The 23896-nt window shown below is 46.6% G+C and overlaps 2 protein-coding genes across 4 annotated transcripts in view; both read right to left on the bottom strand.

The window, feature by feature from the left end:
- Positions 1–2321, bottom strand: part of USP43 (ubiquitin specific peptidase 43) — a 55500-nt gene extending 53179 nt beyond the window's left edge. For both annotated transcript variants that reach the window (XM_081220592.1, XM_081220593.1), the window contains exon 1: positions 1774–2321. In XM_081220592.1, the coding sequence (XP_081076718.1) occupies positions 1774–2277 (504 nt within the window). In that variant the 5' untranslated portion in view covers positions 2278–2321. The remainder of the gene's footprint in view (positions 1–1773) is intronic.
- Positions 2322–4269: 1948 nt separating this feature from the next.
- Positions 4270–23896, bottom strand: part of CFAP52 (cilia and flagella associated protein 52) — a 39750-nt gene continuing 20123 nt past the window's right edge. For both annotated transcript variants that reach the window (XM_081219324.1, XM_081219325.1), the window contains 7 exons: positions 22705–22875; positions 18278–18426; positions 15094–15239; positions 12002–12153; positions 8609–8711; positions 5537–5648; positions 4270–4604 (listed from right to left, as the gene is read on the bottom strand). In XM_081219324.1, the coding sequence (XP_081075450.1) occupies positions 4429–4604; positions 5537–5648; positions 8609–8711; positions 12002–12153; positions 15094–15239; positions 18278–18426; positions 22705–22875 (1009 nt within the window). In that variant the 3' untranslated portion in view covers positions 4270–4428. The remainder of the gene's footprint in view (positions 4605–5536; positions 5649–8608; positions 8712–12001; positions 12154–15093; positions 15240–18277; positions 18427–22704; positions 22876–23896) is intronic.

Raw genomic sequence — 23896 nt, 5'->3', positions numbered from 1 at the left:
GGTGATTACTAATTTGGAAGACTTTTCAAGCTACTCCTGTCTCTCCCATTGCTGCAGTAACTGGATGAGAATGCATGGAGCAGTAGAAAAGGTACACAGGATTACCTCCCTCCCTCCAGGTCTCTGCAGGTGAGGAGTTATGTAATTAGCTCATTTTACCCTCACAACAACCTATAAGAAGGTAGGTACCACTAGAGTCCCATTTTACAGATAAGGAAAGTTGGGGCACAGTTGAGATTTTAGTAACTTGCTCAAGGTAACCAAGACCTTGCTCTGAACCACTAAAGGATACTGCCTCTCACATTTAAAAAGCAAATGATGCCAAAAGGAGATATTACTGACACCCATTTGACCCACTGACGCCTGCAGAACAGTGCTTCACTAGTGGAAGCAGGAGAGAGGATGGCGGGGGTTGGCATCCTCGTGGGTCACATGGCAAGGATTGCTTTCTCAGGCTGAAACTCAAGAGCGGTGATGCTTGTGGAATGAACACTGACAAGTTCCCTCTCCCCCAAGAACAACAATCCCTAGTCTTTGGGGAGCTTCAGCTCTCTGCCCAGAACTGTGGTTTTTTAGCAGGAAGCCAGCCATGCGCGTCAATTATCAACACTCTTTAATCCAACTGGGACCCCAAACAAATGCCCGGCTTTAATCCTGGGTGAAGTGATACACATAACTTCCAAAGCCTCATGACCCTGCAGCATACCCGGTAAGTAGACCGTGACCCCAGGAACAAAGGATACAAACCCACGCTAACGCATCCTAGGGGATTTCATTCACACTAAGCAAAAGGATGCCACCTCCAATATAGCACACCCACTGCCTCTCCCAGGCCCTCAGCGCAGTAGCCGGCACACAGGTTCTCAGCTTTCGATGGGCTTAGAATAAAAGCCAAACTCCTTACCGTTGCCTCCAAAACCTTACATGATCTGGCCAACCTCATCTCCTCCCCACTCTAGTCTCCTGGACAAGAGGCACCCGAGTTTTTTTCATGCCTCCAGTTCTCAGCTCCTTCAGGCCTCTGGTCTTTGCACGTGCTGTTCCCTCCCCCTGTGGGGATTACTCCTAGATCTTGGCCTGGCTGCGTCCTTCTCATCATTCACCTCCTTCCTCCTAGACCTTGGCCTTCGAAGTCCGACTCCCCGCACCGCACTGGAAACTAGAGTGGAAACTCTCTATCCCTGGCGTTAGAACAGTCCTCCGATACTTCAACTAATGTTTGCTGAGCGCAGAAATGCTGAATACGCTCAAATCTACCAGCTCCCTGCACTCACCCGCCTCAAGCGCTGACACACTAACCAACTCAAAACAAAGGCGATGGGCTTCCCTGGTGACGCAGTGGTTAAGAATCCGCTTGCCAATGCAGGGGACGCGGGCCAGAGCCCAGGTCGAGGAAGATCCCACATGCCGAGGAGCAGCTAAGCCCGTGCACCACAACTACTGAGCCTGCGCTCTAGAGCCCGCGTGCCACAACAGCTGAAGCCCGCACGCCTAGAGCCCGTGCTCAGCAACAAGAGAAGCCACCACCGCAGTGAGAAGCCCGCGCACCTTAACGAAGACCCAACGCAGACAAAAATAAATTAAAATGTAAAAACAAATTTAATTTTAAAAAGAAGCGATAATCCGAGGCTTAACTGGCAAATGCCATCTAGAGAAGTCCCCAAGAAACCCCTTTCCTGGTGGAGCACCCAACGGTCCAGAAGGGAAACCCTAAAGGCCGGAACGTGGCTGCCGCCGAGCGGCCAAGGCTGGAGGCAGCCCGGCGCTGCCTACCTTGAACTCGGCGGAAAGTTGGGGCGTGTATTCGCGCGTCCAGAGCGCGCGCACCAGCGCCGCCAGCTGCTCGGTGACCTCGGCGCGGCCCGGCGCCGCCCGGTAGCGCCCCAGCGCCAGGAACTCGGCCAGCAGGTCGGTGTTGCTGAGACACTGCACCACGGCGTTCATGAAACAGGTGTTGCCGTGGTTCTTCAAGCCCTGAGCTCCCGGGATCCGCGCCCCGTCGCCGGCGGGGAGCTGGGGCTGGAGTCGGGGCGGGCGTTCCTCCCCGGGGCTTCCGGGCGCAGCTGGATCCGGGCCCGGGGGGCCAGCAAAGCCTCCCTCCCCGTCGCCATCGCCGTGTCCCGGCTGGGGCTGGGGCCGGGACGGCGAGTCCCCGGGGCGGGAGCGGCTGCCCAGCGCCAGCAGGAAGCGGCCAAACAGGCGGCGCAGGGAGCGGCGGCGGCGGGGCCGGGGCGCGGGCGGCCCCTCTCCGGTCGCGGCCCCCGCGCCCGGGTCCATGGCTCCCGCCGGCGCCCCTCCCGGAGCGGAGCCCCCAGCCTCCAGGCGCCGGACAGACGAGCAGCCAACAGGCCCTTCCAGGCTCGGAAAGGCGCCCGGGCGCCGGCTACCTGCGGGCCAGGTGTGCGGGGACCGGGCGGAGGCGGAGCCAAAGGCGGGGCCGCCCCGCCCCGCGCGGGAATCAGGCCTTAGGGCCCGCCCCGGGCAGCGCCCTGCCGCCCCCACCCCTGTCTGGTCCCGCCCCCGCCGCTCGGACCACGAATAAAAGCACTGGAGCACAGAGTTCAGGTTCCCGCCCCTTCCTAACCCCTCCTAAACCTTATCGACCTGAATTTAACCTCTGCTCCTAGTCCCCTCCCAGCCTTCAAGCTGTGAAAATAATAGAGGAATGATAAATGTGAACGCCCTAGTGGCTGTTGCTAAGTTTCTTGTAATTACCTCCAGGCGAAGGTGAAGAGAAGGGAAAGGAAGATTCCCCAGAGGGCAGCCTCCTGCGTAGCCAGAGACGCGCCCTGGGGGCGGTGAACGGGTGGAGAGTACCTTGGTACAGCTGGTTCCGCCGCAGGCTCAGGTGTGTGCGGACAGGTGGCGCCACCTCCTTCCAGCCCGTCTGCCCCGCAGGGGAGGCAGAGCCTTTGTGGGACCCGCCGTCCTGGGACCCGAACTGGGAGGAGCGTGTAGAAACACCCGGGATGGTTGTGGTTTGCTTGTTTAAATTACAGACTAGGTTACAGAGTTTATCAAAACCTGCAAGCGAGACTTGACCGTCCTCGGTTTATTTGGTGGAGAAACGGGCTCAGAGAGGTTAACGCAATGGGCTGAGGCCACACGACCCGTAAGCAGAGAAGCCGGAACTCGAGGAGGGTCTGTGGACTGCCAACCCCGCAGCTTAGATCTTTCCAGCCTCAGTATTTGTTCACCAGGAAGTTTTCCAGCTCCCGGGCGCGCCCCCTAGGAGGTCTCACGTTCACTCCTTAACGCAAAATCCCAGCTGAATTGTTGCCCAATAAGAATTGACTTGGCATTGCCTTGCCCTGGATTCCCTGGGGACTTCCCTCACTTTATCCTGTAATTGTCACGTTTATAATTAATCCGGCAAAGTCTCGCAAAGTGAATTTCTCATCAATTTCTAGCTCAACAAGAGATTAGCAGGAGGCATTATCACATGAATGCCCTAAAATGTTACTTATTATTTGATGAATAAGTGGTCATCATTTATTAAATATCCACCTTGATATGTCAAATAGGGCAGCAGCAGGTTACCTGATGCAGAAAAAAAAAAAAAAGCATTAGGTAAAGGATAAAGAATATGCGCAGAACAAAAGACTGTCCTGTGAATTAGAGACTTGAAGTGTTTCTGGGAAATGCCGTTATTTACCCTCCCTGGAAAAGGACACCGTCCCTGGTTGGACGGTCAATACACAAGGTCCATTCCATCGCCCTTCTAATGGTAAGCAGAGGAGAAAGATTTTATGGTTAACTCCAGAAAAGCATCTATGAAATTTCACCTTTGATAATTACCCCCAAGATCCCCGACACACATTTTCTTTGAGAAAGCACCATAATTCATATTGAAGTTTCTACTCTGTGTCATGAACTCCGCCGATGCTTTAATACATTATTTCACTTAATTCTCACAATCACTTTTTGAGCAGGTATTCTTGCTTTACTAAACGGAGTATCAGAGAGTTCAAACAAAACAAAAACCCTACCCAAGATCTGAATCCAAACCCACGTCTTGCCCCAGGCAGCTTGACCAATGAAATGCTGATGAAGAAGGTAAATTCACCTTCCTTATTTTTAGAGACTAACAGCAATGGTTGTCTGTGGACAAATTATGAGGAAGGACTGTGGGTTTTGCAGAGTCATAGAAGGGAGATTATGACAGGAAACCAACAACTGGGAACTTACTCATAATAAAAAAAACTTTACAGTCTGGATGAATTATTCTTGAACACATCTCAGTTTTAATATACAATTTGAGAATGTAAAATGCATTCTATAAAGGAAAGGAGAAACTTGTAGATAAAATATTTTGACCAAAGCACAGAAACACAGATGTGAGAAAGAAAGACTAGTCGTGGAGTTATCTAAGCTCAGCCTCCAACAGGACGGTATTCAATGCTGTGAATCCAGGAGGTCTCCAATGCTTCATGAGGGAAATGGGTACTTCCATCTCAAAATGGCCCCATCGGCACTCACGCTAACGATGTACTGATTTCCTGGACTTATCCGGATGCGGGTGATGTTGCCACTGTGTCCCACCCCAACATGAGTCACTTCACCCTCATTGTAATCCCAAACTTTGACAAGACGGTCATTTCCACCTGAAAATGACAAAGCAGTTACATGGCACTGCTGCAACAGAACAGAGAGAAACAGTCCTGATTTTAAATTACTGGATCATTTTCAATACATTCCCCATGTGCTGATTTAAAGGAAGAAAGACTTATCTTTATAAACACTCTTTTCCTTGATTATAAAAATCTAGATCTGTTGTAGTTAATTTGGGGGGGGGGGAAATGTAAAGAGGTGACATCACCCTTGATCCCACCATCCAGAGAGAACCACTAGTAACATCTTGGTTTAGTTCCCTCTGGTCTTTTCTCTGTAAGTTACACAGATATACATCTGAATATGTGATTGGAATCATACTGTGTCTAATTTTATAACATGCTTTAGGTAAATGTGTTTGTGAAACTCTTATTAATTTGGAACATTAACTGGTTACTGTCCAGAAGAATCAAAGAGGCTGCAAGAAATGAGACTGATGCTGTTGCAATGGGCACATTGTGTGGCGAATGCCCCCTGGAAATGCTGACTGATAAGCCTGGCATTTAAGACTTCAGTAGGAAATAGCAGAGCAAGGCAGACTGGACAGCCCAGCCCATGTAAAGGCCCATTTCTTTCTTTCTTTTTTTTTAATTAATTAATTTGTTTAAATCGAAGTATAACTGGTTTACAATGTTGTGTAAAGGCCCATTTCTTTCATCGCTGCCCACCACAAAAAAAGCACGCAGTGGAAGCTTAGGTTTATATTTGTGCCCCTAAGGCTCGTGAGCAAATGTTTCCTCTCACTGAAATATGACTTCTGGATTTTTCTTTCCCAGCCACACCGGCTGCAGTGTTCAGGCCTGAATCTAACCACGTTGCCCTTTAGACCCTTTTGTGGTCACTTCCAGTTGCCTCCCACCTGGGAGTTCCACATTCCCATTTAAATAAGCTGGGCTTGGCTTTCTTCTCTTACCCCAGGACTAACCTGTGACAAAGTGCACTCCTTCCACGGTGATATCCATGCCATTGACAGTTCCAGACAAGGAACCATCCAACTCTCTGATTACTGACCCATCAAACACTTCCCAGTAAGCAATCTGGAATTCAAGAAAGAAGCATGAGGCAGGGTTCAGCTCAGTGAAATCATCCACACGCATGCTAACAAAAGAAGGTTCTACTTTATATAGCAGACAGCAAAAATACACCCTGGGATGATATACCAGCTGAAATTATAAATAGGCTAAAGCAGGGGGTGGAGAAATCATTTTAATATTTTTAGTAGTGGCTTTTAAATTTGCATTCAATTTAAAGAGGTGTTGATATGCTGGTAAACTGGATTGAGACAGAGAGTACTTTTGGTCAGATGGAGCAGATTGAGCCTGAAGGAAGCTGTAAAGGAGAGAAGAAAGCGGCCACTGCATCCACTTTCCCAATTCTGCTCTTAAGAGGAGGAAAGTGAAGCTTTCTTTAGGCCTGGCGGGAGGGGAAAGCATTTCCTTCCTCCAGCTTGGGGAATGAGTTCTGGAAAGTTCTGGAGACTGGGCCTTACAAAGTGAGTTCTCACTGTGGCTGGCCCTCCCTCTTCCTCACCCCACCCTTATTCCAAACCTTCTCTTCTGCCTCAAAGCAACAGAACATTCCGAAGGGTTGGGTTTAAACAGAGACTGATCATATTCCACCCCCATCCTCACACCCCCCCCCCGCCCCATCCTGGGCCAAGGAACTAGGTTAGGGGTGGAAAGGAGACAGGGGCTCAAGGAAGGAAGATTTTTCTCTGAATATACTGCTTTTATACTTTTTGAACTTTGAACTTTGTAAATGTACAACCAATTCACAAATGAAATTTATTTCTAGGGCTTCCCTGGTGGCGCAGTGGTTGAGAGTCCGCCTGCCGATGCAGGGGACACGGGTTCGTTCCCCGGTCTGGGAAGATCCCACATGCCGCGGAGCGGCTGGGCCCGTGAGCCATGGCCGCTGAGCCTGCACGTCCGGAGCCTGTGCTCCGCAATGGGAGAGGCCACAACAGTGAGAGGCCCGCGTACCGCAAAAAAAGAAAAAAAAAAAAAGAAAAAATTTCTTTATAAACATAGAGCCCTTGACCAGGAATCGGGAGTGGGAACTTGGGTATTTCACCCAGAACTTTCTCTCTGTTTCATGTTGATGGCAACTTGCTGTGTTCCTGTCATTATGCCAGGAATCTGTATTCCTCTGAATTTAGCTAGAAATGGCGTATGCTATTTAAAATTTTTCTTTTCTTTTTATTCATTTATTTTGCTTTATAATTTCTATCGATGCTCGGTCACTTTAACAATAAAGTTCTGATTTCATAGTAAAAACATAAAGGAGTATGAAAGCATGCCAAAATCCTAGTTTCTCAGGAATCACATCGATGTAAGTCATTGGTGCTTGACTACCGGCTTCCTTGACCAGGGAAGTCAAAGTGAGCCTCCCCTGGGCTTTCCCAAGTGTCCTCTGCCAGGAATGGTCTTCCCTGAGATCAAAGCATGGCTAGGTCCTCCTGGCCCTCAGCCCTCAGCTCAAGTGCCACCTCCTTAAGGAGGCCTCGCTGACCATCCTTGCTAAGACAGCTTCCTTCTCCCAGCCACTATCCTATAGCCTGTCCTATATATTTTTTAGTTCCTTCACCATCTCGTATCATCTTGTTCACTTATTACTCATTGCTCTTTCATGGACTCATTTACATGTGTACTATCCAATTCCATCTCCTCCTACCCAAAGTTAATACAGAAGGTAGGTAAGCTCCATGACAGCAGGGACACTGCCAAGTCCCCAGCACTTAGAGTAGTTTGACAGATTTATGATTTATGGTTGGAATATTCTGGTCAAAATTCAAATAAGAGGGAAATAGACTGTTTCAAGCCTCAAAAGCTGAAACCTAGAATACGGCAGATATCACACTAATTTAGAAACAATATGAACCGTCCATCAAAGCATTTATAGTGACGTGGTGATTAACACCCTAATACCCATCCCACCCCAGTGCCAAGAGGAAGCCCACTTAGACCACAAGTCAAGCACAGGTTGGGGGATGGGCAGGCATAGGCCAGTTTGGGCGGATGAGACACAAAGAAACCTAACAACCTACAGAGACTGGAACACAGAGGCAGTTCTTCACGCCCTCCCAGAACATTCTGTCTGTGTCGGGCAGATCCCGGTTGGACCAGGCAGCATTCCTTGGGTTTTTATGACAAAGTGTCTCAGGCAGTCGTTCCCAATCACCTGGGAAGCTTAAACAGGAAAAAGCCCCATTCCTAGATTCTAATCTGGGGGGTGGAGGTGGGGAGGGAAGATACCTTTTGTATTTTTCCCTCAATACTTTTAACTCCATTAACTTAGCCTGTATCTGGCAAAACAATAAATATGCAAACTCTTCTTCAATTATCTCAAAGTCATCTCAAAGTCTACATTAGGGGTATTCAAACCCAGTAATTGGAGTGCTGGTAATCAGGCCAAGATGTGGCTGAGCCGATGTGGCTGGCAGGGTGGAAGACACCCCAGCTTCCTTGCCCTTCCGTATGTCTCTCTCCTGAAGCCTCTTGCTTGCTCCAAGGGGGAAATGTTCCCCCCCAAATAGTGGCCAATTTTCACTGAAGGACATTGACGCCCTAGCTAAAGCGATTTTTAATATATTGATGAAGTAGGGTGGTGAGAGATGAGCTCTATTGTCATTCAATTTAAATTTAATCAAAGTGACAGCTCCTTTGGGCACAACACTTCCAGCCTTAGAAATGTCCTCATAATCAAAACCAGTACTTACTGAGTGCCAGCTATGTGCCAGGCTCCCTGCTTTTAGCGTCATATTCAATCATGACTTTAAGCCCCACAGCAACTGCATGAGGTCAGTGGTGTCATCACTTCCATTTTGCAGACGAGGAAGCAAAGGCACCCCAAAACGTTATGTAGCATTTCCAAACTGACACGGCAGATCACCAGCAAACCCATGGTTTGAACTGGCATGGCCTGACTCCAGAGCCTGTACCCTCAGCCACAAGGCTTCACTGCTCTTCTCTTGTACCAGAAAGATCTTGACTCTTACCTTTCTGTCTGTCCCGCTGGTGATGATCTGGAACTCTTCAGGGTGGTAACAAACACACTGGAATAAGGTGTTAGCCAGGATCATCTGATTCCTCCTAAGATGCCTGAAAAAATAGATTCCAGAGCTGTGAAACATGACTTTCTCTTCCTGAGAAATCTTATTCACTATTTTTTTAATTAATTAATTAATTAATTTATTTATTTATTTGCTTTTGGCTGCATTGGGTCTTCATCGCTGCACGCGGGCTTTTCTCTAGTTGCAGTGAGTGGGGTCTACTCTTCTTTGCGGGGCATGGGCTTCTCATTGTGGGGGCTTCTGTTGTTGCAGAGCACGGGCTCTAGGCGCACGGGCTTCAGTAGTTGTGTCTCACGGGCTCTAGAGCGCAGGCTCAGTAGTTGTGACTCATGGGCTTAGTTGCTCCGCAGCATGTGGGATCTTCCCGGGCCAGGGCTCGAACCCGAGTCCCCTGCATCGGCAGGTGGATTCTTAACCGCTGCGCCACCAGGAAAGTCCCCCTTATTTACTATTCAAACTGGATTTGGTAAAGCGTGGATATGGGTTGGTTGATTTATCCCCAGTAGACTTCCGGTGAGTCTGCCCACTCCACTCAGCATCCTCCCCTTGCACCTATTGGGAACAGTCAGAAGACACTGACAGGGGCCCTTTTCTAAAGACGAAGCACAGAACTCAACGGGAAGCCTCAAGTTCCAGTGAGAAGGAAGTAGGAGAAGCTGAACTCAGTATCAATTTTCTGTCTTCCACATTCGGGACTTTATTCCTGAGGCCACCATTCCGAAGTGAAGGTCCCTACAAGCTGAGTAGCAAAGTGTTGGGGAGGGCTTTTTAAAAATGGGTATTCTTGGGCCTTACCTCTCCCTAGATTTGGATCAGTCGGGGGGATGAGGCCAGCAGATCTGCATTTTTAATCAGCATCCCAGTTGATTCTGCTGTGCACAGTGGGTTGAGAGCCACTGCTTCAGATATGATACCGAGACATATGTAAATATCCCTTCTCCTTCCACAGACCAGGAGGCTGGGTGGTCATGTCACAGGCCAGGAAGTTTTCAGACATGGAAGCTGAGCTGAGCAATTCTGAAGATTTTGGCACAAATGAACCAGATATTCCTGCTACACACAGGGAGGATTTAAGGATTTGAGCTGGTCACAAACCATCCACAGAAACAAGTTTCGACCTACCCTTCTAGTTCTATATTTTCCCAATGGGAAGTTCAAGTGTAGGCTAACATCTTCTGCAAGTGTGACCCTGGGACAAGTTCCATCACTTGGGAGCTTGTTAGAAATGTAGAGACTTCAGGACTTCCCTGGTGGCGCAGTGGTTAAGAATCCGCCTGCTAATGCAGGGCACACGGGTTTGAGCCCTGGTCCGGGAAGATCCCACATGCCACGGAGCAACTAAGCCCATGTGCCACAACTACTGAGCCTGCGCTCTAGAGCCCGCAAGCCACAACTAATGAAGCCCGCGCACCCAGAGCCCATGCTCTGCAACAACAGAAGCCATGGCAAGGAGAAGCCCGCGCACCGCAACGAAGAGAAGAAAGAAAGAAAAAGAGAAAGAAAGAAAGAAAAAAGAAATGCAGGGACTTGCCTGGCAGTCCAGTGGTTGAGACTCTGCTTCCCCCACAGGGGCCGCAGGTTTGATTCCTGGCTGGAGAACTAAGATCTTACACGCCGTGCAGTGCAACAGAAAATAAATAAATAAATAAATAAATTTTTTAAAAAAAGAAAAATAAAGAAATGCAGAATCTCAGGCACCACTCTAGACCTACTGAATCAAAATCTACATTTAAACAATATCCCCAGGTGATTCGTATGCATAGAAAAATTAGAGACACACTGAGCCAGAAGACAGAGCCTTGCTTTGGTTTTTGTTTTTTAATGTACTAAATAAAAAGTGTCCTGGGAATTCCCTGGAGGTCCGGTGGTTAGGACTCCACACGCTCACTGCCAAGGGCCTGGGTTCGATCCCTGGTTGGGGAACTAAGATCCTGCATGCCGTGTGGTGCAGCCAAAAAAATTAAAAAATAAAAAGTGTTCTGCCTTTGCCTTTTTAAATTTAACTTTCTAAAAATTTTATTGAAGCATAGCTGATTTACAATGTTGTGTTAATTTCTGCTCTACAGCACAGTGACTCAGTTATACATATATATTCTTTATCATATTCTTTTCCATGATGGTTTATCATAGGATAGTGAATATAGTTCCCTGTGCTACACAGTAGGACCTTGTTGTTTATCCGTTCTATATATACTAGTTTGCATTTGCTAACCCCAAACTCCCAATCCTTCCCTCCCCCACCCCCTTTGCCTTTGCCTTTAGTTCCATTGTTTTCTCCCCAATCTAGAACCTTTCATATCCTTTTGCCATATCTCTGTATAGACATCTATCTGTCTATCTATCTATCTATCTATCTACCTACCTATCTCTTTTCTCCCATCTCTGTACTTATTCAAGTCTCTCTAATGTAGTTACATACAGGAGTGAGGCATATTAGTGGTAGAGGGGTGCTCGGCTGGGAGAGGGGTCGGAGGAATAGGGTATAATTCTAAATAAAAGACACAGAGCAAAGATGCTTATAGTCAAAAAAAAAAAGGCATCCTTGGAAATCCTGTGAATTACTCCAACAGTCACGTTCACATGCTTTGGTCCAGTTAGGTCAGAGTCAGGCAGTCTACGGGGGTTACCATACGCTCACAGAATAAGAGGTCCCTGAGAACGTGGCAAATTGACAGCACTGCCCCACTCCCACCCCCATGGCAAGCTCACTCTGGGCTCGACTGGACTGCGAGGAAGGACCAGAGGAAATGCTTGCATTATTTACATTATTGCCTTTCTCCCCCTTCTGGAAAATTCTTAGAGTTGCATTAATGTAAGTTAAACCATGTCTCACCCTGTATATCCGGAAAGCTACTTCCCTATCTGTCCAGAAACTTCTAACATCCAGCTCTTCCTGGAAACTCTACCCTTCCCACCAGTATCTGTGAACTCTGAACAGCCATGGAGATGAATGGCTTCTGAGGAACATCCCTTTCCTGTTGCCCAAAGTAAGATTTCTACCTTTTTTTTTTTTTTTTTTTTTTTTGCAGTACGCAGGCCTCTCACTGTCGTGGCCTCTCCCATTGCGGAGCACAGGCTCCGGACGCGCAGGCTCAGCGGCCATGGCTCATGGGCCCAGCTGCTCCGCAGCATGTGGGATCTTCCCGGACCAGGGCACGAACCCGTGTCCCCTGCATTGGCAGGCAGACTCTCAACCACTGCGCCACCAGGGAAGCCCTCTACCCTTTGTTTGAGTCTTCCCTTGAATTCAATAAAATGCTGGGATTGAGCTCTGCATCACTTGGTCCTCCCCTGGTCCTCCCCATCACTGGTACCTACACGAGGTCCCATATGATGCAGGTGCCGTCCGTGCTGGCCGTGACGCACTCCTCGTTGCTCTTCTTCACCCTGATGCAGGACACGGTGGACTTGTGTTCTTTCAGTGTCTCCTCCAGCTTCTGGGTCTGGTCGCCTATCTGCCACACCCTCACCTGGAAGCCACAAAGCACAGGCTCTCAATTCCAACTTGGGAAATTTTTTTTTTTTTTTTAAACTCAGGAGAAATACCAGAGTTCTTTTTTTTTTTAATTTATTTTATTTTAAGTTTATTTATTTATTTTGCGCCGTCCTGGGTCTTCGTTTCTGTGCGAGGGCTTTCTCTAGTTGTGGCAAGCGGGGGCCACTCTTCATTGCGATGCGCAGGCCTCTCACTATCGTGGCCTCTCTTGTTGTGGAGCACAGGCTCCAGACGCACAGGCTCAGAAGTTGTGGCTCACGGGCTCTAGAGCTCAGGCTCAGTAGTTGTGGCTCACGGGCCTAGTTGCTCCGTGGCATGTGGGATCTTCCCAGACCAGGGCTCGAACCCGTGTCCCCTGCATTAGCAGGCAGATTCTCAACCACTGCGCCACCAGGGAAGCCCCCCAACTTGGGAATTTTTGAAGGGGGTTAAAAAAAAAAATAAAAAGATGCCAAGAGCTTTCTCACCTCCTGGGCTGACTTGCTTTTCTAATTCCCTGTCCTCCTCTCAGTTGAGTGAGGTAGGGATGCCAAGTTGCAAGGCGGGAATATTCTTCCATACCAGGGAGATGCCTACCAGGGAGCCTACACCTGTGTTTACTTTAGGGCTGAGAAATATATCAGACACCCGCTGCTAAAACCAGTAATGCAGGGCCTGCTGCTAAACCAAGTGAAATAACATGTCTGCTCGCTTCTGCTGAGCATTTTTCTCAAATTTCTGCTGCCATCAGGGAATCTCTTGGGTACCCAGAGCCATATGTAAACTTTCGCATCAGCTGCTCAGTCTCAATCATTTAAAATCAGTGGTTCTCAACTCCACTGAAGCCAACACCCACTTTCAGTAGCAAAGGTTGTCTAATATCCCTTTGCTGTCTTGAAATGAAGTGCAGAGGTGATACAACTACCTACACACAAAACTTCAAAACCGGCGGTATATGATGCCCTAACTGTAATAAAAAGGGGTAAGTAAAAAGGAAAGTTATTTGGTTCTAACAGTAGGTCCTGTAATGGATAAACGCTCTGTCACAACTATACCAGAGAACATAATAATGTAGTCAGATGCTTCTTATAATGAATGTGTTGGACGTCTGAAACATAAGAAGAGCAGAAATTATTTTGTGTAAGTGATATAAGACAACAAAGGAGCCATAGTCTAGCTGAACACTAAACTGGAAAATAGCATTGGGATCAGTAGTAACAGACTAACTTATCTGCACCTGACAAGAGGAAAATAACCTTAAATGAAGTAAGAAAAACATTCAAAGACACGTTCTTAGTCAAGAAGATGAGGAAGCATGAGGTTATCCCAAATGAGCCGGGCCATCTTCCTTGCTACGGTGTTCAAATAACTCGGTACGTCTTGACATGGGACAGGGTGAGGACTATTGCCAGAGAAAACAAATCCCCAATCTTGAACGTATGGAGGCAGGCAGTGGCTCTCTAGCCAGGGTGAGATGCAGATGTTCTAGCCAGTGTGGTGTGGGCACCAGCCAAACAGCACAGGACTGGAGCCTTGGATGTGCCGGCCATTAGCTGTGGGATGGCAGGGAGGTTTGGGTATAAAGTGGTGGTATTAGGGTCCTCACAACTCAGGTAACAGCCCTTTACCAGTGAAAATGGAAATAAAATACTTAAGAGTACCTTAGCAACCCCACTATTCAGACCGGTGCACCCCTGCGGACCAGCAGCCCTGGTCTCTAGTACTTACAAAGACCTCGAAGACTATGTCTCTTGGAAGAAAAGGTCTGGAGTAGCTGTGGGGAATGGGAGCGGGCATTGTGAAAAGACTGCTGATCAGGGCTGGGGCGACGAATCCGTTTTGTGCGATTCCCTCCTGTAACCCTCCTCAGCAAGGTCGATGCCCCCAAAGGCTGAGGGAGCAAGCAAGGATGCTGTGGGTGTTAGCAACAGCGTGGCTGAAGGGATGAGGGAAGGGAACAGAGCCGCGAGGGTGGTAATGGGCAGAGAGCAGGGGGATGGTCTAGGACTAGGTGTGTCTGTGGAGCATCTGCAGGGTTTCGTCCACATGGAGATGTGCTCTGAACGTGAAATGCACACCAGATTCTGAAGACTTCATACAAAATAAAGAGTGTAAAAAAACCTCACTAATTGGAGTATTGCTATCTTCACTTTACACTTTACTTTCACAGGAAACTGAAGCACAGAGAGGTTAAAGCACACACCCTAGGTCACACAGCTGGGAAGTGCAGAAGTGAAATCTGAGCTCAGGCGGTGTGGCCCCAGAACCCAAACAGTCAGCCACTAACAGGTTTGATCCAAACTCTGCCAAAGGCTACGTGAAGGTGCTGTATCTTTCTTCTCCCTGGGTTATTCCTATGATAGCATGGGGAAAGGAAAGGAAAAGGGAAACGTCCTACGTTGAGAGAGGGAAGGCTTTGGGATAGGAAGAAAGCTGGAGAGTAGGGGAGGGGAGACACTGAGATGACTTTGTGAAAGATGTTTTAGGCTCCTTGAAATGATGGAACGAAAAGGTTGAGTGTAATAATTTTGAAATGATGGTCGAAGCATCTGGGTAGATTAAAGAATCAATTCTAAAAATAGCATCTCCCTTAAAAGATAAGATAAAGACAATTGATATAACTGCTTTTTGAAGGGGAAAAAAAAAGTATTCTAAAACTCTGGCAAAACACCAACTTGGATTCCTAGCTCAATTCCCTGTAGAATGATTTCATGTCTGTATCCTAAACGTCCTTTCTGGGAACAAAAATATTGATATGTGTATTTATATTATGAGAACTTTAATTTATGATGTATTTCAGAGTTTCATCAAAAATCTTAATTTGGTCCTGCCTGATTCCTAGTACAGGTGAAAAACTCAAATTAGTGGCCTGCTATGAGGCAGTTGCTCTAAACCAAGGGTTATTTTAAAAAGATCCTGCCTTCGAGAATAATACCTCTCCTTCCCCACCGCCGCTGATGACCCTTTTACAGTCACGGGTGGTGGCGATGGCTGTCACTCCAATCCTGTGGGCGTTGTTAATGACATACATCAGTCGGCCTGTCTCTGGGGCGAAGGCTCGGATCTTACCGTCGTCCCACGCTGGCACGAAAGGGAAACAAAGGCAGGCAGGATGAGTATACTCATGGTCTCTGCAGACTGCGGCTCTCTTAAATCATAAGTGAGAGACAGGGCTAGGGGCAGTGGTGGTGATGGAGGCAAGAGGCCGATCTCCCACCAGCTGCCAGGAATCGTAGCCCCCTTTTCCCTGATTCCCCAAACTGGCCACACCTCCTGAGGGAAATGAGTGGCTTGCCTTAGTTGAACCTGCCTCCAGGTGAGCCCCATCCCAGGAGAGAGAAGCGGGAGGCCAGCTCCCACCTCTCCCATGAGCCGCAAAACTCGCACATTCAAGCAGCTGGTTGATCATGCCTCTGGGATGCAAATAAATGTTGGCTTCCCACCCCTCGCCCCCGCTTTAAACCTGATGCTTCTCCTCCCACTCCCATCATCTTCCCCGTCTCAATAAAAGTCGCCACCACCCATCCAGCTGCTCAAGCCAAGAACTTCAGAGCCATCCTTGATTCCTCTCCATGCCATCCACCCAGCCCAACCCAACCTCCCATCCATCACAAGTCCCATCAGCATGACAATTTGAAAACAGTAAATCTGGCCACATCTCAACCCTTCCCCTGGGACCACCTTTGTCCAAGCCACCAGCATCTCTCTCCTGGATTATGATAACAGCTTTCTCCCTAGCCTGAGACTCTTGCTCTCCTGCAATCAATTATTTTATGCAGGGGCCAGGGTGAACTTCTTAAAATCATGTCACCTCCTTGATCAAGAACTTTCAAAAAGCTTTTCTAGGTCTTCCCTGGTGGCGCAGTGGTTGAGAGTCCGCCTGCCGATGCAGGGGACATGGGTTCATGCCCCGGTCTGGGAAGATCCCACATGCTGCGGAGCGGCTGAGCCCGTGAGCCATGGCCGCTGAGCCTGCGCGTCCGGAGCCTGTGCTCTGCAACGGGAAAGGCCACAACAGTGAGAGGCCCGCGTATCGCAAAAAAAAAAAAAAAAGTTTTTCCCACTGCACTTACAATGAAAACCAGCTCCTTAATTCTCTACAGTAACTAGTCTCTGCTGCCTACCTACCCCTTCAATTTCCTCTACTACCACTCTCCCTCAGCCCTGACCCCAACCTTACCCTCTAAGCTTCAGACACACACTGGTCCTCTTTCTATCCCTCAAATACACCAAGTGATTTCCCACCTCAGGGCCTTTGCACTTGCTGTTCCCTCTTCCTGCTATGCTCTTCACCTGGCTGTCTGCTCCTCATCACCCTCAGCATCAGCACTGGACCTCAGCAATTTTAAATAGGATGCTCAAGGTGGATCCCATTTCAGCCAAGACTCGAGGCAGTGAGGTGGTGAGGGAGCGAGTCATGGGGTTCTCTGGGGAAAGAACATTCCAGGCAGACTGAACAGCTATAGCAAAGGCCCCCTGTGTAGCATAGGAAGAGCAAAGAAGCACGTATGGCTCAAGGGGCTGGGCAGTAAGAGACAAAAGTCAGAGGTAAGAAGGTGGGGCTGCGGGGAGAGAGAAGTCAGGGGGGACCTTGTAGGCAATTGCAGGGACTTTGTCTTTTTTTTTAATTTTTTTATTTTTGGCTGTGTTGGGTCTTCGTCTCTGAGCCAGGGCTTTCTCTAGTTGTGGCAAGCGGGAGCCACTCTTCATCGCGGCACGCGGGCCTCTCACTGTCGCGGCCTCTCTTGTTGCGGAGCACAGGCTCCAGACGTGCAGGCTCAGTAGCTGTGGCTCACGGCCCTAGTTGCTCCGCGGCATGTGGGATCTTCCCAGACCGGGGCTCGAACCCGTGTCTCCTGCATTGGCAGGCAGATCCTCAACCACTGCGCCACCAGGGAAGCCCTGTCTTTTATTTTTAAAAAGGAAGAGACCGTTGAGCCCTAGAAATGGCACGATCTGACTTAACACTTTAAAGAGTTTTCTGGCATCTGTGTTGAGAGCAGGTGGGGGGAGAAGAGTAATGGGCAAGAGCAGAAGCAGGGAGTCCCGGTAGGAAGATACCAGAATAATCTAGGAGAGAGAAGGTAGTGGCTGAGACGAGGGTGGAGATTATGAGATGGATGGGATCTTGGATATACTCTGAAGGGGGAGCCACTGGGGGGAAATGGGGGTGGGGCATTAGCGGAAAAGAGCAGGTGATGGGGACTCCAAGGTTCTTGACCCCAGGGTTTGTTAGTTCTAAGTGTAATGTAAGCCAGGAGCTGCTGGTGACTGCTCTGTGGAAAAGACACGCCCCAGGGGAGAATCCAACACGAGGAGACACAGCCAAGAAAAGAGGGGATGAGATGGGTTTTATTTTATTTTATTTATTATTATTATTTTTTTTTTTGGCTGTGTCACAGCATGTGGGATCTTAGTTCCCCAGCCAGGGATCAAACCCGTGCCCCCTGCAGTGGAAGCGCAGGGTCCTAACCACTGGACCACCAGGGAAGTCTCCAGATATCACTGTTTAAATAGCTGCCCCTAAAGACCCACTTGACTTTTCATTCATGTGAACCAGTGAATTCACTTTTGACCACTGGGGAAATCTGTATATGGATTGAACATAAATAATATTAAGAAATTAGGATTTTATAGGAAAATATTTTTAGAGATGCATACTGAAGTATTTAGAGGTAGAATATCATGGTGTCTCTAATTTATGTTAAAATATTTTGGCATCACATAATCAACTGAATTAAAAATAAATTCCCTTGGAGCTATAACTTAGTTTAAGTAGTTTTTAATCTCTTGAACAACAAAAAAGGTTCTCACTCAAGTGCCCTGGACTCGCTAAGGCCTCAAATCCACTTTGTAAATGAGTCACTGAATTTCCTTGCTAGAGAGAAAGCAACATGCTCTATGCAGCAGTGTGGGGGAAGAGAGATTGCTGCTTGGTAATTCCTAGCTCAGAAGGAATCCCAGCTGGACGGGAATTCCAAAGAGAGGCTAGATGAGAAGCAAGTGGACAGTGGGAGGCTGTTCCAGGTCATCCCCATGTCGAGCCTGGTAGGATAAGAATGACGAGAACCAAAGCCACAGCCAGAGCCCGAAGCCAAACCCTGGCACACCGACCTTACCGGAAATGATGCTCTTGCCGTCCCTCATGAAATCGATGCCATGGCAGGTCATGTTGGGCACAGTGATCCGCAGCAGCTCCCTGTTGGACAGCGTGTGCCACACCCGGATGTCCTTCTTGGCACAGGTGGCAAAGAGCTCAGCGGTGCCACTGCAAAGAAGCCACCAAGAGGATAAGGGATGCAGCCATACGAGATGCACAGTGTTTCTCAGGTGCCGGTTTGACACTAAAATGGCCTTCACGAGGAGGTAGGGAAGGATGCCTATAGACACCTATTATCTCAAGCTTGATGGCCTTACAGATTTTTTGTGTAAAATGGCATGTGATACCCTCAAACCATCTGTGGACAATCTTTCATAGTCTTGGGACTTCCCTGGCAGTCCAGCAGTTAGGACTCTGCAATTCCATTGCAGGGGGCACGGGTTCAACCCCTGGTCGGGGAACTAAGATCCTGCAAACCACGCGGTGCGGCCAAAAAAAAAAAAAAAATCTTTCATAGTCTTTTTTCTTACGAAGGGTTGGGACAAAGTTGCTCAAAAGGAAAATGCCAATTTAAAAGTCTTTCAGTGTCCTGTTGATCGCAAGTAACACATGAGAAGAAATACATCTGTGGAATATTTATATTAAAAGAGACCAAACAAACCTTTTCTTGTAAAGGAGACAATCTTGTTAAAATTTCAAAGAAGAAAATGACAAGGGTTCTAGAATTCATGTTTGCAGACAACCCAAAATACTCTTTGCTTAGTTATGAGAAAATATGAGATTGTGAACAAGGAAGAAAAACCCATAGTAATTGGTCTGTTGGGGTTTTTTTTCCCCAACGGACAACTCGTAAATATAATGAAAAATGTCCAAAAAATTACAGATTATTCCAATTTGAGAAAAAGGAGTCATACCAGGGTACAATAAAGACCATCTGCTTTATAAGTATGCATTTCTAGGGGCTTCCCTGGTGGTCCAGTGGTTAAGACTCCCCGCTTCCACTGCAGGGGGCACGGTTCCATCCCTGGTTGGGGGAACTAAATTCCCACATGCCACAGGGCGTGTCCAGAAAAATAAAGTATGCATTTCTAGCTACAGTCCTTGTGGAGACTGGGCTTTTAGATTTAAATACTTCTCAAGAAATTCCTACCTATCAGCATAAGCACATCCATAAAAAGAGAGTCCCTCTCTCTTAGGTTAAGATCTACTCACTTTGGAATGAGTGGAAAAATAAGTAGATCTTTTCCACATATTTAGCTTTGGGGCTCAGAGGTAGAATTATGATGCAGGACTACTACCTAGAAACAGCAAGTTCTGGGACCCTCCTGGTGGTCCAGAGGTTAAGACTCCACGCTCCCAATGCAGGGGGCCCAGCTGGGTTCGATCCTTGGTCAGGGAACTTGATCCTGCATGCATGCCACAACTAAGACCCGGTGCAGCCAAATAAAATAAATAAATAAAATTAAAAAAAAAAAAGAAACAGCAAGTGCTGGAACAGGAAAGCAGGAGCTCCTTGCTCCAGGCAATTCTGATTAACAGAGATCAAATCAAGCCAACGTTAGAGTGGTAATATTTATTGAAATAAGAAATGTTTTATGTCAGACACTGCCTTCAGTGAATGAGCTCCTCCTTGGGGGAACATGAGCTCTTTTTTTTTTTTTAATTCATTTATTTATTTTTGGCTGTGTTGGGTCTTCGTTGCTGCTCGTGGGCTTTCTCTAGTTGTGGTGAGCGGGGGCTACTCTTTGTTGCGGTGCACGGGCTTCTCATTGCTGTGGCTTCTCTTGTTGCGGAACATGGGCTCTAGGCGTGCGGGCTCAGTAGTTGTGGCACGTGGGCTCTAGAGTGCAGGCTCGGTAGTTGTGGCGCACAGGCTTAGTTGCTCTGTAGCATGTGGGATCTTTCCGGACCAGGGCTCAAACCCGTGTCCCCTGCATTGGCAGGAGGATTCTTAACCACTGCACCACCAGGGAAGTCCCAACACGAGCTCTTAAAGAAGCATATGGACTCCTATGAAAATCAAGTATCATGGAATGAATCTACCTAGAGAACTTTCCAAATTCTCCCTCCCCGAGATGGACAGTCCACTTCCTCAGGAATTAAGCCTAGTCCAAAAACATCCTGAGTTTAAGATCTGAGAGGTTAAGGCCCAAATTGATTGGATCAAGATGGTACACTAAGTATGTGTGCTCCTTCCCACCCAGCTAAAATCCCACTCCTGGGGAGTTCCCTGGTGGTCCAGTGGTTAGGACTCAGAGCTTTCACTGCCGTTGCCCAGGTTCAATCCCTGGTCGAGGAACTAAGATCCCACAAGCTGCACGGCACAGTCAAAAAATAAATAAATAAATAAAATCCTACTCCTGGGCATATATCCAGAAACATATGCTTGTAATGTTGGAGCAGTGAAGTGGTCACACAAACTTCCCACAGATAACATTTATAAAAGCCAGATAAAATGAACAACAGTAAGAACCAAAAATCCTGAAGACAGGGCTTCCCTGGTGGCGCAGTGGTTAAGAATCCACCTGCCAATGCAGGGGACGCGGGCCCGAGCCCTGGTCCGGGAAGATCCCACATTAGGTGGAGCGACTAAGCTCGTGAGCCACAACTACAGAGCCTGCGCTCTAGAGCCCACGAGCCACCACTACTGAAACCCGTGAACCTAGAGCCCATGCTCCGCAACAACAGAAACCACTGCAAGAGAAGCCCGTGCACCGCAACGTAGAGTAGCTCTCCGCAACAAGAGAAAGCCTGCATGCAGCAACGAAGACCCAACGTGGCCATAAATCCATAAATAAATAAATAAATAAATAAATAAATAAATAAATAAATAAATGTATTTATTAAAAAAGAAAAAAGAAATGCAGGGACTTCCCTGGTGGTCCAGTGGTTGAGACCCTGCGCTTCCACCGCAGACGATGTAGGTTCGATTCCTGGCTGGGGAACTAAGATCTTACACGCCGTGTGGTGCCACAAAAAATTAATTAATTAATTAATATTTTTAAAAACTGCCCAAATTACTGTGTGACAGCTGAATTCTACATGGAGGGGGAAACCTCAAAAGGAAGAAAAAGCAGGCAGAGACCAGAGAGGATACTATTTTTCTTTTTAAAAATTCTATTGTTTTTTTTTTTCTTTCTTTTTTTAATTTTAAGATTCTGTTTTTGAGGACGGAGCTCATGGGATCAATTTGAGAGTTTTTTACCTTTTTAAGAGAGTTTTTTACCTTTTTACTTTTAGCTGAGCACAGTACATTCACCAACTGTGCTCAGTTGGGTGGCTGAAAGCTGAACCTTATAGGCTTAAAGTGACTGCTAGTATGTTTCTTTGGGGGATAAAAAATGTTCTAAAATTAGTTTATGGTGATGGTTGCACAACCTTGTAAATATGCCCCTAGAAAAGCCACTGAATTGTACACTCTAATGGGTGAACTTTATGATATGTAAATTAAATTTCCGTAGAGCTGTTAAAAAAAAAAGAAAGAAGTATCAAAACCTAAATAAAGACTACATAAGAAATTGAAAAGGTATTTAAAAACTTACCCTTACAAAAGGCACCAGGACCAAATAATTTTACAGATTGATTCTACCAAGCTCCTTAGAAAAAGAGAGGAAACGTGATACAGAAAGGAAATGACCAATTTTCAAATAAAGATTCACCTAATGGGAGGCACCAGCTATTTTCACTATTAGAAATATTTGGAAGAACCTAATCACAAAGACTCATGGAACCAAAACTACATTTTGTGATCTTAAGGATCAAGGTTTCAAAGAGAGCCTTGCTACCTACAGAACAATGACTTTGAGTTTTGTAAATTCAAGTGAAACACTGAGGAAGTTCAGAGCAAAAACTGTGACCAACCTCATGGAACAAATCTCACCAAAGACAAAAGAGGTTTCAAATTCAAATAATGGCAAACTATGACTGTAGCTCTTTTTGATATTAAAACTGCTGATGGCTATTTGTTTCACTGGGTTTGTGAGGGATTTATCAAGATATACAGCAACGAGATCCAGAAGAACTCAATCTTATGACCACTGCTATCGAGCATGCCAAATCTGGAAGACCCAAGAGGTGCAAACAAATGACCTGAAAGATGTTTGAAAAAAGGCACTACTAAGCTTTTCTCCAGACAGCAGTGGGAAAACATAGAAACGTTTTGCCAGTCTGTTCACCATTTCCATGATGGATTTATTAGAAAAGCCAACATTCTAAAGAGGCCCAAATTTGAATTATGAAACGAATGTAGCTGCTTGGTAAAGGCAATAGAAAGCCTATTAAAATAATTCGCTACAATAGAAAAATTTCAGGAAAAAAAATAATTTATTATGACTTATCATGATCAATTATGTTAGTTGGTATTGAAAGTATATTAATAAAATTACATTTGCTTGCACACAGCACCAAATCTCCACGTTCTTATCATTTTTACTGTCTTCTACTTACAATGGAAAGACAATGTCCTCAACAGCTTCAAAGTGACAAGTTGTAATGAGAGTCTCTTTGAAATCTGTGAAGTTGACACGATAAATGTGTGACTCTTCTGTTCCTACAAAGAACTGGTGTCCTTCCCCTCGAAGTGTGATAGAAGTGATGCCACCTTGTAACTGGATTTTCCTTTAAGGAGAAGCAAAAGGAGAAGCAGATTTCCTCAATCGATGAGTATTTATTAACTGTCCGAAGCATTACAGAGGACACATATCAGACGTGTGACCTGGGACATGCCTTTGAGGAGGTGGCATAGTTGGAAAGGCAGGGGTTACAATATTAAGTGCCCATGGTCAGCAAAGGGAGAGGCCCACATGGCTGACTATAGTCAGAGGACATTGTCTGTGAAATGTGGTCTGAAATGCGTCACGTAACACAGGTAGGATTTAGATAGAGGGAACATTCCAGGCAAGCAAATGGGCACAAATGACCATGCCAATTAATTACACACTTTATTAATTCCATTTCTGGGAAATAATCCTAAAATCAGGGGGAAAACGCTTTATGTCAAAGCATGTTAGTATAACCTTATTTAAAAGAGTAAAAAGTTGGAAACAACCTAAGTATCCAATTGTATTGGAATGGTTAAATGATCTATGGAGCAGTGACTTCAAAAAGTATTTGCCTGGCCACTAAAACCATGTTTAAAAGGTTATGGAGTATACATATTTTACCACCATAAAAGATCACGTAGTAATACTGAGACTATTTATGATGTTTGCATTAAGTAAAAGACCAGAATACAAAAGTTTATATATTAAAAAAGTACAATTCTTTAAAAATGTATATGAATAACACAGGCAAGAAGAAATAACAAAATGTTAATAGTGTATGTTTGCCAGAACTTTCAGGGGGTCTTTTTTCTTCTTCCACCTTTCAGATATTTCAGATCCCCCTGCTCCCCAAATGTTTACTGAGTATGAGCTTTCTTAAAAAAAGAATATATAAATGAACGAGGCCCTCGAAACCCAACCTTGCTCTGCAACTAACTTAGTTTTGACAGTGAAAATACAGTGAGGGTTTTTGTGCAGGGAATGAGCATGGGAAATGCAATATTTTACAAAGAGTCATTTGTTGTTGGGACACAGAACAGTTAAGGGGGAAAGGACGGAACCCAAGTCATATCCCAGCTCCTTCACTAACTAGAGCT

The sequence above is a fragment of the Mesoplodon bidens genome, assembly GCF_964165515.1.
Source record: "Mesoplodon bidens genome assembly, chromosome: 19".
Lineage (NCBI taxonomy): Eukaryota > Metazoa > Chordata > Mammalia > Artiodactyla > Ziphiidae > Mesoplodon > Mesoplodon bidens.
The sequence above is the reverse complement of the archived record's forward strand: the minus strand, read 5'-3'. Positions and strand labels throughout refer to the sequence as shown.